The following is a 13,543-nucleotide window of genomic DNA, read 5'->3' on the forward strand; positions in this document are numbered from 1 at the left end:
ACCACCTTAGGAAGGCATGACGTACAGGGGCGAAGCACCACCTCATCCTTGTGAATCACCAATAAGGTGAACGACAGAATAACGCTGCCAGTTCCAACACCCTGTGCGCAGTGTGATAGCCACCAAAAAAGGCCACCTTCTGGGGCAGCACAAGCAGGGAAACCTCCCGAATATTTTCAAAGGGAGGCTTCTGTAGAGCTGAAAGCACCACATTTAGATCCCAGGGCGGCAACGGAGCCCGCACTGAAGGAACCAAATGTTGGACACCCTGAAGAAAAGTACGCACCAGGGAGTGTGAGGCCAAAGTCCATTGGAAAAAGACCGCCAAAGTCGCTACCTGGCCCTTGAGGTAGGTTAAGATCCGATCCACCGAGAAGGAGCGAGGATGAATCCCAAGAGACTCACACTACGCAATGTACTCCTTCCACGTACGATAATAGATCTTCATTTCACCGACTCAGACAAACCTCCATCCTTCAGCACCTGGTGTTCAACAGCCCCCAGTACTGCGATCCCCCACTGACTCAAACAATGCCAGCACCGGGGCCAACATTTTTGTGAAGACCCGAGGAGCGGAGGCGAGACCAAAGGTCCACGCCACATATTGATAATGCTCCTTGCCCACGGCAAAACTGAGGGAGCGTTGGTGACTGGCACATATTAGAATGTGCAGGTAGGCATCCTTGATGTCGATAGAAGCGAGAAGAAATCCCCCTGACGTAGGGACGCCACTACCGTGTGAATGGACTCCAGGCGGAAATTCTGTACTCGCACAAGCAGTTTAGCACCTTGCGGCCCAGAATTGGACGTACCTTGCCTTCCTTCCCAGGAACTGTAAAGAGGTTTGAGTAAAAACCCCTGAAAACTTTCCGAAATTAGAACAATCACCCCTTGAAGGAACAAGTCTTGCACTACCCCAAAGAGATATGTAAGGGATCTGGGGACAAGTGCAGGTTGGAAGAGAAGAACCTTTCTGGAGGATAAGACCGAACTCGATCTCGTAGGTCTGACCGAATAACTTTGTGGACCTACGTGTCTTATACCAGGGAGGTCCATGGATCCAGAAACCAGCGAAGACGTCCCCCCACCCGAGATACGGGCGAAGGCACCCCTTCATGCAGAGGCAGCCTTGTCCGCAGTTCTGGAAGAGCCCACTCATGGCTTGCCAGACCAAGGTATCTTGGAACCTCCGGTGGAGGCCCTGACTTTTGATCCCTTGCCTTGAGACCCTGAGGGACGAAAAAAACCTCTATGAGCTGAGGAGAATGGCCCATGTCTACGATGAGGCTCCTTGCCCTTGGTAGCCTGCAGAGGAAGAGTACTCTTTCCCACTGTGGGACCCTAAGGCCCTGTTCACACCTGGGCGTTTTTCAGCTCATAAAAACGCTCATCTATGAAATCTCAAAACGACCAACAAGCAAAATCCCATTCATTTCAAGGCCCCTGTTCAGATGAGCCTGTTGTCTCCTGAAGCAAAGCGCCTGAAGTTAAAAAAAAAGACATGAGCTTCTTTTTTGGCAGAATACAGGCGTTTTTATTAGATTGTCAATGCCTCCCGGTGTTGCTATGTTGCGGCCCACCTAGCGCAGAACGGAGGTCTGCGCGCTTGCTGGCCAGACTGGGGTGACCACTGAATCCAGATTATCCAGCCCGTCGCTCAGTCCGGCAGTTGATTGTAGATCTCACAGGAAAAAAAACAGGAGAAAAAAACTCCATCTAAAATGAAATTGCCAGGACCAGAGATCCCAGCAAGGAACTAGGTCCTTACTCCTGACTAGACAGAAAAAAAAAACAGAGTCCCTATAGCAGAGAGAGGGAGTATACCCCCTGGGACCACCCTATAGGCATAGCCAGATGTTTTTTCTGTCCTACTCCTGTAGGGGGCAGTATAACCCAATGGTTAAGAACAGGGGTTCTCAAACTACGCGGCCCGCCAGGGTCCTGAACCCGGCCCCCCCCCGGCAATTGCAGAACTGAGTTGGGCTGGTTTTTTTTTTCCCTGTGTGCAGGAAATCGGCTGCAGCAGCAGCCAATTGGCTGTTTTACTCCCGCGCTGCATTCTGGGAGTTGTAGTCCCGACCACGCTCAAGTTCCTTGTGGCGGTGGCTGTGGAGAACAGAGCAGGGGCGCGCAGCAGGAAACTACAACTCCCAGAGACTTTGAAGGCAGGAATTGGCGGGGCACACGGCGCGGCGCGGAATACAACGGAGCTCGCCGCTGGATGCCTGAAGTTTTTACAGCTTACTTTAGGATGGAGGCAGGGAGCGCCAGCCTACCAGGGCTTGAAGTGGTCATCACCCCCAGGAGGCCGAGCAAGAACCTGCTGAGCTGTCATCGGCATCGCTGTGGTGAGACACCCTGACACCCTCAGCTGACCCTCACATCCCAACACTGTCTGGCTGTCAGGTCCTGTGTTGGCCATGGCCTGCTGGTCCTGCTGGGTGCTGGCCATGGCCTGCTGGGTGCTGGCCATGGCCTGCTGGTCCTGCTGGGAGCAGGCCATGGCCTATGGGTCCTGCTGGCCACTGAGTCCTGCTGGCCTGCAGGTCCTGCTGGGAGCTGGCCATGGCCAGTTTCCTGCAGGACCCACAGGCCATGGCTAGCTCCCAGCAAAACTTACAGGCCAGCGGCCTGCAGGACCAACAGCGATGGGCACTGGTGGGGCTGCATTGATGGGCACTGATGAGGCTGAGCTAATGGGCACTTGTCAGGCTGCACTGGTGAGGCTCTATTGATGGGCACTGATCAAACTGCATTGAGGAACACTGCTGAGGCTGCATTGATGGGCACTAATGAGGCTGCTCTGATGGGCACTGGTGACGCTGCATTGATCCTTAGATCTCAGGGGTTCATGCTGGGTCTTGAAGTCTTGAAGTCCATTACTTTTGGGAGGTATGAACTTTATAAAAGTGAAGGACTGCAAGTTCCAGCATGAACCCCTCTGATCGGAGGACGTGACAATCCCTCCTAACTAGTGAAGGACTACAAGTCCCAACATGACCCCCTGAAATGTAAGAATGTGACCCCCCCCCCAAAGTGAAGGACTACTTGTCCCAATATGAGCCCCTCAGAGCTGAGGAAATGACAGCCCCCCAAATAGTGAAGGGCTATAAGTCCCAGCATGAGCCCCAGAGATTTAAGAATGTGACCCCTTGGAGCTTGTGGATTCATGCTGGAACTTGTAGTCATTCACTAGTTGGGGGGGGCGTGTCAGGTCTTCAGCTCTGAAGGGTTCATACAGAGACTTGTCTGCACTGCTTGCACTTTAGTTCCTGAGGCTATGGTTTTAAATAATTGTACTGTTTTCTGTGCACTACATATAAAATATGTGCATAGGAATTTTTTCATATTTTTTTCAAACTATAGTCCGGCCCCCAACAGCGTCTGTGGGACAGTGAACTGGCCCCCTGTTTAAAAAGTTTGAGGACCCCTGGTTAAGAAGATCAGGAGCTATGTCCGTCAATGAACGAAAGAGAAATTTGTATTTATTATTATATTTTGCAAAAGGTGGAAATAACATTTAAAGTGGACTTCTGTTTTGTGTACATGCATCTAAACTAACAACATGTCAGTCCAGCCTAAAATAAACAAAAATCCATACTCTAGAGGTGCCTGTGCTTCTAACTTTTAGGAGCATTGGGAAAAATTTAAAATGTTAGGAATGATGTGTGGAATACTTTCCTGCCATAAGGAAGAAAGCAGCCCTGCTTTCTCAGTGTAATAGGAGTTTCAGTGTTTTGCTCTGTGTGAGCTGAGCTGGAATGATGTAGTAGATGGTGCAGGACGCTAAATCTTTCAGTGTCAGATCCTGGGCACTATATTGGCTGCACCCACAACTCAAGGCAAGTAAATGAAATTATTAACTGGCTCTACAGTGACTTCAACTACGACTCCTTTCAAAACAAAGTCCTTTTCTTTTAGCCTGGTATTCTTCTGTAAACATGGCGGTGGTCACTTGCACTTGCTTTAGCTGGCCATAGTGCTGTGCCTAGTACTCACAATTCCTTTTGCCTGGGTACTGTATTCTGCTGCTACAATTATCTTTTACATTGTGTTTAAGTCCTTAAGGCAGCTCTGGATTTGTCAAGAATATCTTTTCTTATCTTTGGGTAACTGGGATGAAGTTCTAAGACCTGTTGAAGAAAGCATGGGATAGTAAGTAACTTTTTTGAGATGAAGCAGATGTCCTACAAACCTCTGATACAATACATACATCATGTGTCATGGGAACAAATGCAGCAAATGCAGTGCTCCCTCTGCAGGCAGACTCAGGAATATGCAACATTTCCACAAGCCTGAATTTCACACAGTAGCCTTGAGCACCCAAAGATGCATTTGTTCTGCTAAACTCCTTAAAATGTATTCCACGTTTGCAGACAAATCTGAACCCCCCCACTGTATGTCTGTTATGTTTCCATTCACAAAAAAAAAACCAAAAAAAAAAAAACTTACCTTTCTAGTTGTTACCTTGGAGCAGGTTTTTACATAAGACTCTGTAAGCAGCTACAGTTCAGAATAGATTGCTTTGTGAAATTAGGGGATAGATTTTAGGTACAGTTTTTTAAGTGCATTAAGATACAATATATCAGCCAAGCCTTGAGCTCTTTAACCCTTTGTTAGGACAGTCAGCGTACCCATCTAGTTTACAACTAATAAAGTGATCTGCTGGCACCGTGCAGACAGGTTAATTATGGTAAACATAGCTCCCCAACCCCCTCCTTATAAGTAGGGGAGAGCTAGGTAAGATTTTTAAAGAGGAGCTCCAGTCATTTTGTGTTTATTAAAAGTCAGCAGCTACAAAAACCATATCTGCTGACTGTTAATAAACAGACAGTCACTTGTCCCAGGATCCAGCAATGTCCCCACCTAGCCATCCCTTCCCTCCATCTTTTGTCCCCGGCATCTCAACTGTGGGCACCCAGCTGTGACAGCTTGCAGCTTCACAGCAGGGTGCCCACTGGGCATGTGTCCCAAAAGACTGCAGGGAGGGAGGAGGAAAGGTGAACTTCTGTTCTAAGTATCCGCTCCCCCCCCCCACCTCAAAAAAAAAGTGCCATTTAGTGAAGAGGAGGTTGGAGAAAGCCCTAAAGCAGAAGTTTCCCTTTTGGGTGTAGCTCCGCTTTAAGCTAATAAAATGGTAAGCAGCAATTTTTAAATGGAAGTTATGCTGTGTGTTTGGAAACATGTAACAAATATATTCACAAAGAAAAGATACAGTATGATTTCTAAAATTACCTTTAATAATTCCCAAATAGTTTCCTGCCCCACCCTCGAAAATGGCTCAAACTATGCTCTGCCATCACCATTCCAAAATCCAGTGTGAGAGTCTGTATAGCTCTTATGGGGCCTCATTTATATTTACGCTCAGGACACTAGGGCTGGGGAATATAATCGAAAGATCGATGCATCGCAATTCGACCCTTCGCGATTCTGCATTGATGCGGGCTGCCGGCATAATCGATTATACGAGGTGACGTCATCACCCGAGGCCACGCCCTATCGCGCAAGGGAAAAAAAAAAAATCACAAGATCGCAGGATCGGCAGCTGATTGGTGGGTTAGTGGCGGGAGCTTAATAAAAAGGCTCCGCTCCTCCCCTTCCGCCTCTTTGACTCAGGCCGAGGCGCAGCAAGACATCCCCCGCGTGTATCGGCGTCCCACCTGCGGCCTAGAAGCCAGCCAACCAGCCATCCAAGCCAGAAGCCGCCAGTCCAGTGAGTCCACACACAGGAGCGAGGAGCCCCAAGTGCGTCCCCATCGCAGCCAGCCAGCGCCGCCAGCCTCACCTCACCTCACCGTAGCCGACAGGCCCTGGAGGCCCAGCCGCCACGCCACGCCACTGCCAGTGACGCCAGCCGCCCGCCACAGAGCCCAGAGAGCAGCACAGCACCTGTCCTCCTCTGCAATGCAGTGCACAACAACCCACACAGTCACACAGCAGGTATGTCCGAACAAATAATTGTGTTATCATTCATGGGGGTCTCTCGTCTGTATCTCTGGGGGATGTCTGTGATGGGGGGGGGGGCCTGGGACAGGGGACGGTCGGTCGGGGCCCGGGGGTACTGTTCTGCTGTGGCAGTCTGGCAGCCAGGGGGGTCAGTCAGTGGGGGCCTGGGGGTCTCTGTCAGTGTCAGTCAGCTATGGGGGTCTGGGCAAGGGGGGGACTCACTCTCACTCAAGTGTTTGTCAGTGCTGTGGGGGATCGGTGAAGGTGTGGGACTTCCAGGTCTCTGTCAGTGTGGGGGTCTGGGCAAGGGGGGGGGACTCACTCTCACTCAAGTGTTTGTCAGTGCTGTGGGGGATTGGTGAAGGTGTGGGACTTCCAGGTCTCTGTCAGTGTGGGGGTCTGGGCAAGGGGGGGGACTCACTCTCACTCAAGTGTTTGTCAGTGCTGTGGGGGATTGGTGAAGGTGTGGGACTTCCAGGTCTCTGTCAGTGTGGGGGTCTGGGCAAGGAGGGGGACTCACTCACTCTCAGTGTTTGTCAGTGCTGTGGGGGATTGGGGAAGGTGTGGGACATCCACCCAGGTCTCTGTCAGTGTGTCAGGCTGCAGTCAGCTCAGCTGTGGGGGGAAGGGGGTCTCTGTCAAGTGTCACTGTCACTGTCACAGGCAGCTGTGGGGTAAGGGGGGGCCCCGGGGGTTTTGGCTCAGTGCATGCAAGGAAGGGAGTCTGACAGACAGACAGACAGTCATATTTTATGAAAGATGTTGCTTGGTTGATTTGTTGCGGCTTAGTTTACAAGTTTTTTTTTTTATTTTTTTTTTAAACACTGACAGAGTTTGGCAACTTATGTCATCCGTCTCCGTCACATACGTGGTAGTATGGTGGTAAATATGGCAGAAGGAGAAAAAGATCGAGAGATAAAAAATGCACCTAGCGTTTTAAGAGCAAACATCTGGGCACATTTCGGATTTTACGAGCACACAGGGAAGCGTGAGTTGGACAAGACACACGCCGTATGTAAAGCCTGTCACACAAAAATTAAATACCTAGGGAATACTACGAACTTGAGAAACCATGTTAGCCGTTTTCACTCTGAGTTAGTAACACCTGTCGCCACCAGCAGTGCCACCACTGCCAAGGAAAGACTGCTAGACCCAGATCAGCCAAGAATTGATGCCATACTGTCAACTTATCCGCCCAACTCAGAAAAAGGGAAGAAACTAACCAAAGCTGTGGCAGCTTTCATCGCCAAGGACCTACGGCCTTACTCAGTTGTGGACAACGCCGGGTTTCGCTACCTTGTGAAGACGCTAGAGCCACGTTATAAGATCCCATCACACAGGCACTTTACAGAAAACGTTATACCTGCACTCTACCACGACACCAAAACTCAGGTACTTGCGTCAATGAACCAAGCCAGTCGAGTCGCAATAACGTGTGATTCATGGACGTCAGTCACAACGGAGTCCTATGTTACAATAACAGCACATTACGTTACTAAGGACCGGCAGGTCTTGTCACATGTGTTGCAAACAAGAGCCATTTATGAGTCTCACACAGGTGCTCATCTGGCAGAGCTACTGTCTCATGTTGTGGAAGAATGGCAGCTGTCTGATAAATCTGTAGTGCTTGTGACCGACAACGCGGCGAACATGATAGTTGCAGCTCAAGTTGGTAAATTTCCTCATGTTAAATGTTTTTCCCATACACTTAATCTTGCATGTCAGCGGGCACTGAAAGGGGCCACGCTCTCCAGGCTTCTCGCCAGAGTGCGACGAATATCCACATTCTTTCATTGCAGCACTAGAGCAAGCCACTGTCTAAAAGAGAAACAGAAATGTCTGGGCCTGAAGAATCATAAGCTAATAACTGATGTGCCAACAAGATGGAACAGCGCATATGACATGGTCGAGAGGTTCTTAGAACAACAACCTGCAGTTTGTGCCACCTTGCTGTCTCCAGAAGTCAGAAAAGGAGAGTCTGATCTCTGCACTCTCAATGAAACTGATGTGTCAAATGCAGAGGACGCTGTGAGTGCATTAAAGCCAATGAAGGATGCAACCTTGCTGATGTCAGAAGAGTGCAACCCAACAGTGTCTCTCATTGCCCCTCTAAATGCACAACTGCTCCAGAGCATGACAGACACCATGGGAGACACAGCCATGACCCATGAGATCAAGAATGCAATCAAAACAGATCTCCTGAAGAGGTACAGCAGTGAGGCAGAGAAGAAGATCCTTCATACAGCCTCTGCTCTGGATCCTCGCTTTAAAGGACTGCCTTGTATTCTCACAGAGGAGGAGAGATCGGAGATATACAAAGGAGTGACTGAGGAGGCTGCATCTTTGGAAGTAATTAGAATTTCATCATGTTTCCTGCCAGACAGCTAGCAGCTCAGCTACATTGTGTTGTGTAATAACATGCCCTGATTCACTGATGCGGTGTGGGAAGTGGAACTGTATGGTATGGATTACCGTGCAGTTTCCCACACCTCATCAATGAATCACACTCTTAGTCAGTTCAGCTCTTCTTATACTATTATCTTTTGTTCAAACACACAGATTACATTTAATAGAAGGACAAATGTGGATGAAGTGCCTAGGGAAAAAGCAACTGTGGAAGAAGAAACAGAAACAACACCCATTGAGGACAGCCATTCTCCTCCCAAAAAAAAGGCCACAACATCGCTGCTCATGACTTTGCTGGGGCAGTCTTTCACTGATGGTGCAATAGAACCTAAGAACCTATTGTAAAGCCCCACCTCTGCCTCTCACTGAGGACCCTTTAAAATGGTGGCGTGAGCATGAGGTCATATTCCCCCTCCTCTCTCAGCTGTCAAAGCAATACTTGTGTATCCCAGGTACAAGTGTATCTGCAGAGCGGGTTTTCTCTACTGCAGGAGATGTTATAACAGCGAAAAGAAGCAGTCTTAAACCTGAGCATGTGGATCATCTAGTGTTCTTACAGAAAAACCTACATGTTCCCAAATGCTAAGCACTGAAATAATTACTAATTCATGTTTTTAATGAATTAGTAATTACTAATTCAGTCTGCCGCCAGTCACCAGTCAGTCACATCACCAGTTTTGTTTTATAGATTTATAGCACTGATGGTTTGTTTTTGAAGATTGTCCTGTCCAATGTGTCCATTTCCAATCCATAATCCGTTCCGTTGCTTCACACTAAAAGTGTCTAGGCAAGTACTAGGGGTTCATTTAACCCTCAACCAAATAAATATTAAAGTGTATTTTCTTCTAGACAACTGACACCAAGCCAGCCACGGTGCAGCATTATAGGAAGGAAAATCATTGAGAGAAATAACTTGTACATTTGAAGCTTAACCTCGAGTAAATCTTATCTTATTGGATCACAAACACCAATTGTGGATTCTTGTGTAATATACTATATTTGTGAGTTTGTGAATGTGACCCCCATAGGATTTCCTCAAGGTTAAGCTTCAGTTTACAATTTATTCTCTCAAGGATTTTCCTTCCTCTAATGGTGGCTTGTTGGCAAGCTTGGCTTCAGTTACAGATGTAATCGACATGGTAGAGTGCTGCTCAGTGCAGTGCAGGTAAAGTTTTCTTTCTGTAACGTGACTGACTGACTGTCGTGACAACTCAAGAGCTTATAACGCAGCTCTAGCATTAACTCAACACACACACACACACAGTGTGTGTGTGTGTTGAGTTGATGCTGAGGCTGCGTATAAGCTTTTGAGTTGTCACGAGTCACGACACACACACACACACACTGTGTTTAGTTGACTGGCAATGGCAGGGGCAAACACAATCGCAGTGAACCTGGAACATTTTATATTTTTTACAGCTTTTCTGGCACTGGAGAGATGGAGAATGGCTTGTTTTCAAAAATGGTCCATTCACATAAGTGAATTGATAATTATTTAAGCTTAAGCTTATATTTGTATAACTCCCCTCTAGCAGCCATCAACTCACTTCACTTGAGTTGACTGGCAGTTGCAGGGGGAAACAAACATCACGGTGAACATGGAAGTTATGCAGCAGTGCACTATTGCCAGGTTCACCTTTGATATTTGCTACTAGTCAGGAAGTGCTCTGTTTTGTAGAGGACAGGTTATGGCACACACCTGGAAATTATTGCAACGCATGTCTGTCTGCTGGTCTGTTGTACTCTGTAGCAATAGCAAGTGTAGGGGGTTCCCTCAACCAAACAAATACTAAAGGTAAAAGTGTATCTAGACAACTGAAGGCAAGCCAGGCAGCCACGGTACAGGAAAGGACATCCTTGAAAGATTAAATCAATCATACATTGAAGCGTAAAACCTTGATTAAATCTTTACTGGATCACAAAAACACACAAACCTGACCTAGCCTATATGCCTTGAGTTGTACCAGTGTGGCAATGCCAAACCTTTCTTCAGTTCTCATGATTCTGATGCAGACAATCGTGTTGTGTGTTTTTTTTGTGATCCCATGAAGATTTACTCAAGGTTTAAGCTTTAGTTGATGATTTACTCTGTCAAGGGTTTTCCTTCCTCTAATGGTGGCTTTGGCTTGGCTTCAGTTGGGTTTAATCGTGGTAGAGACAGAGACTGTCTGCAGGACAGGTAACGTTTTCTGTAAAGTAAGTGACATAAAAGTGACATAAGTGAATTGATAAGCTTATATTTGTGTAACTCCCCTCTAGCAGCCAATCCATCAACTCACTTGAGTTGACTGGCAGTTACAGAGGGAAACAAACATCATGGTGAACATGGAAGTTATGCAGCAGTGCACTATTGCCAGGTTCACCCTTGATGTTTGCTACTAGTCAGGAAGTGCTCTGTTTTGTAGAGGACAGGTTATGGCACACCTGGAATTTATTGCAATGCATATGCACATAAAAGGATTTATATATAATGTTTTGTGGGAATTTATGATGACCATTTTCACAAGAATATTAGCTTGGCTGGCTGGCTGGCTGGCTTCTTCTATCTTGGCTTGCCTTAAAGTACAACTATAGGCCAAACTTTATCCAAGTTTTGCCTTTAGTTGTACTTTAAATGGTGGTAGGCCTGGCTTATATTAATATTTTCTTTTATGAAGCAGTAAACTGCACTACTACAGTTTTTTACTAATTTTACTGTTACTTCTAGTAAAATTCTAGTGTTGTTGTCTGTCTCTGCTATGCTGTTTGCATTTTCAGACCTTCCTATATGTTTGCAGTGCAAGTGCACTAAAGTATGCAGGGCTTGCAGGCCATGACAGGGTCCAGGAAAGTGTCCTTTGAAGCAAATGAAAATAAAGGATTATTTTATTTGTGACTGCTTGATTGTTTTTTTTGATAAAGTTTTGAAAACCATTGGGCTGGGCATGGGCATTGGGCAGTAATCGTGATGCATCGTGATGCATCGCGGAATCGAATCGTATCGAATCGCGACCTGCGATTGCTGAGCTGCATTTTTATTGCTCCCCAACCACGCCTCCTTAAGCTGCAACATATCTTCATTTTTCCACACTGTACTGTATGGCATTGCATGTCAGGAATGAAATAGGTAACACTTCAAATAAAGTTTAAAAAACAAAAGTGCTGAAACATGCATTGCACTGATCTCTGCAAGAAGCAATACTGCACTAGCATGCAGGAAAAAAACGGAATTTTTGTAAAATCTTACCTGTAAAATTCCTTTCTCTGAGTCCTCCGACAGTCGCCGCCCACTTCATATTCGTCACAATAGGGTATTAGACTTTGCTCCGAAGGAGTAGCTAGGCAACAGAATATGTCAATATAAAAGTTTTAACATATCCCACCCCCAGGGGGTGGTCCCCTCAGTCAATACCCTCCTACTTCCTGCATCCATATCTCAGTTTCAGTGGAATAGCAGTAGAGTATATAACCAAACCCCAAAAGAGGGGCGGGGGCGGCGACTGTCGGAGGACTCAGAGAAAGGAATTTTACAGGTAAGATTTTACAAAAATTCCGTTTTCTCTTACGTCTTCCGACAGTCGCCGCCCACTTCATATTCGTCACAATGGGGACGTCCCAAAGCAGTGCAAACATGAGGGGTGGGAAACGCAGCCGCGCCCAAGGCAACGCCGTCTCCACAGCAGAGAAAGGAACCTTACCAAAGGAAGGAAACCATCTGGGCAACAGAAGAAAAAACTTGCTCAACAGAAGCAAAAAATCCCAGGAAAACAAATAACCTAGGGATAACAACATGTATCCCAAACAGCCAAGAAGCCCATACAAGAGGCTCTAAGGAACTGCCGCACTAAGAACCTTGCGGCCAAAGGAAGCATCTGCCGATGCCTGAACATCCACTCTGTAGAATTTTGTGAAGGTGTGAACGGACGACCAAGTCGCCGCCTTACACACCTGGGCCACAGAAGCCCCATGACGACAGGCCCAAGACGTACTCAGAGATCTTGTAGAGTGCGCCTTCACAGGCACAGGGGGAACTTTCCCCTTCAAAGTATAGGCCTGTTCCACAGTCTGTCTGATCCATTTGGCAATGGTAGAGGCCGACGCAGCCAAGCCCTTCCGAGGTCCCTCAGGAAGGACAAACAAGGAATCCGACTTGCGGAAAGATTCAGTCGATTTCAGCTAAACCCTAATCGCCCGAACAACATCCAAGGAATGCAGCTCCACCTCCTTCGGATGTTTGGGCTTCGCGCAGAGCGAAGGCAGGACAATGTCCTCATTGATGTGAAAATCCGAAACTCTCTTCGGAAGAAAAGAAGGGTTGGGTCGCAAGACCACCTTATCCAGATGAAGGACCAAGTACGGAGACTTGCAGGACAAAGCCGCCAGCTCCGAAACCCTACAAGCCGAAGTTATCGCCACCAAAAAAGCGACTTTTTTGGACAACATGGACAACGAGATCTTCCTGATCTGTTCAAAAGGAGCATGTTGTAACACGGACAGCACAAGATTCAAGTCCCAAGGAGGCAAGGGTGCCCTCCTAGGAGGGACCAGATGTCGCACCCCTTGAACAAAGGTACTAACCAAAGAGTTAGACGCTATAGGACGTTGAAAGAGAACGGCCAGCGCAGACACCTGACCCTTGACCGTAGCCAACGCCATACGCTGGTCGACACCCGTCTGAAGGAAGGACAACACCCTAGACACAGAGTATGTGCGAGGTGAAAACCCCCTGGACTCACACCAGGCAAAATAGGCCTTCCAAGTACTGTGATAGACCTTCCCCGAGGAAGACTTCCTCGCGTTAATCAAAGTGTGAATGACCTCCGGAGAGAGACCCCTATCCTTCAGGACCTCGGTTTCAACAGCCAGGCCGTCAAAGCCAGCGACTGTAAAGCAGGATGGAATATCGGCCCTTGAGACAAGAGATCTTCTCGAAGAGGCAGACGCCAAGGAGCGTCGACCGCCAGGTTCACGAGATCCGCGTACCAGGACCGGCGAGGCCAGTCCGGTGCCACAAGAATCACCGCGTGTGGTTCCGAGTTCAACCTGCGAAGGAACCTGGGCAGCAATTGAATCGGCGGGAACGCATACAGCAGCCGATACTGGTGCCACGGGGCCACCAGCGCGTCGGACACGTCTGCCCGAGGATCGCACGTCCTTGCCACGAACCTTTTTACCTTGTTGTTCAGACGAGACGCGAACAGGTCCACTTCCG

The 13,543-nt window shown here is 47.8% G+C and overlaps 1 protein-coding gene across 1 annotated transcript in view; it reads right to left on the bottom strand.

The window, feature by feature from the left end:
- Positions 1-3,494: 3,494 nt before the first annotated feature.
- TTC21B (tetratricopeptide repeat domain 21B) overlaps positions 3,495-13,543 on the bottom strand; it is a 146,495-nt gene continuing 136,446 nt past the window's right edge. Inside the window, exon 29 of the mRNA XM_082260063.1 lies at positions 3,495-4,133. Within this exon, the coding sequence (XP_082116189.1) occupies positions 4,056-4,133 (78 nt within the window). The 3' untranslated portion in view covers positions 3,495-4,055. The remainder of the gene's footprint in view (positions 4,134-13,543) is intronic.

Source organism: Pelophylax lessonae, assembly GCF_965119305.1.
Source record: "Pelophylax lessonae genome assembly, chromosome: 6".
NCBI lineage: Eukaryota > Metazoa > Chordata > Amphibia > Anura > Ranidae > Pelophylax > Pelophylax lessonae.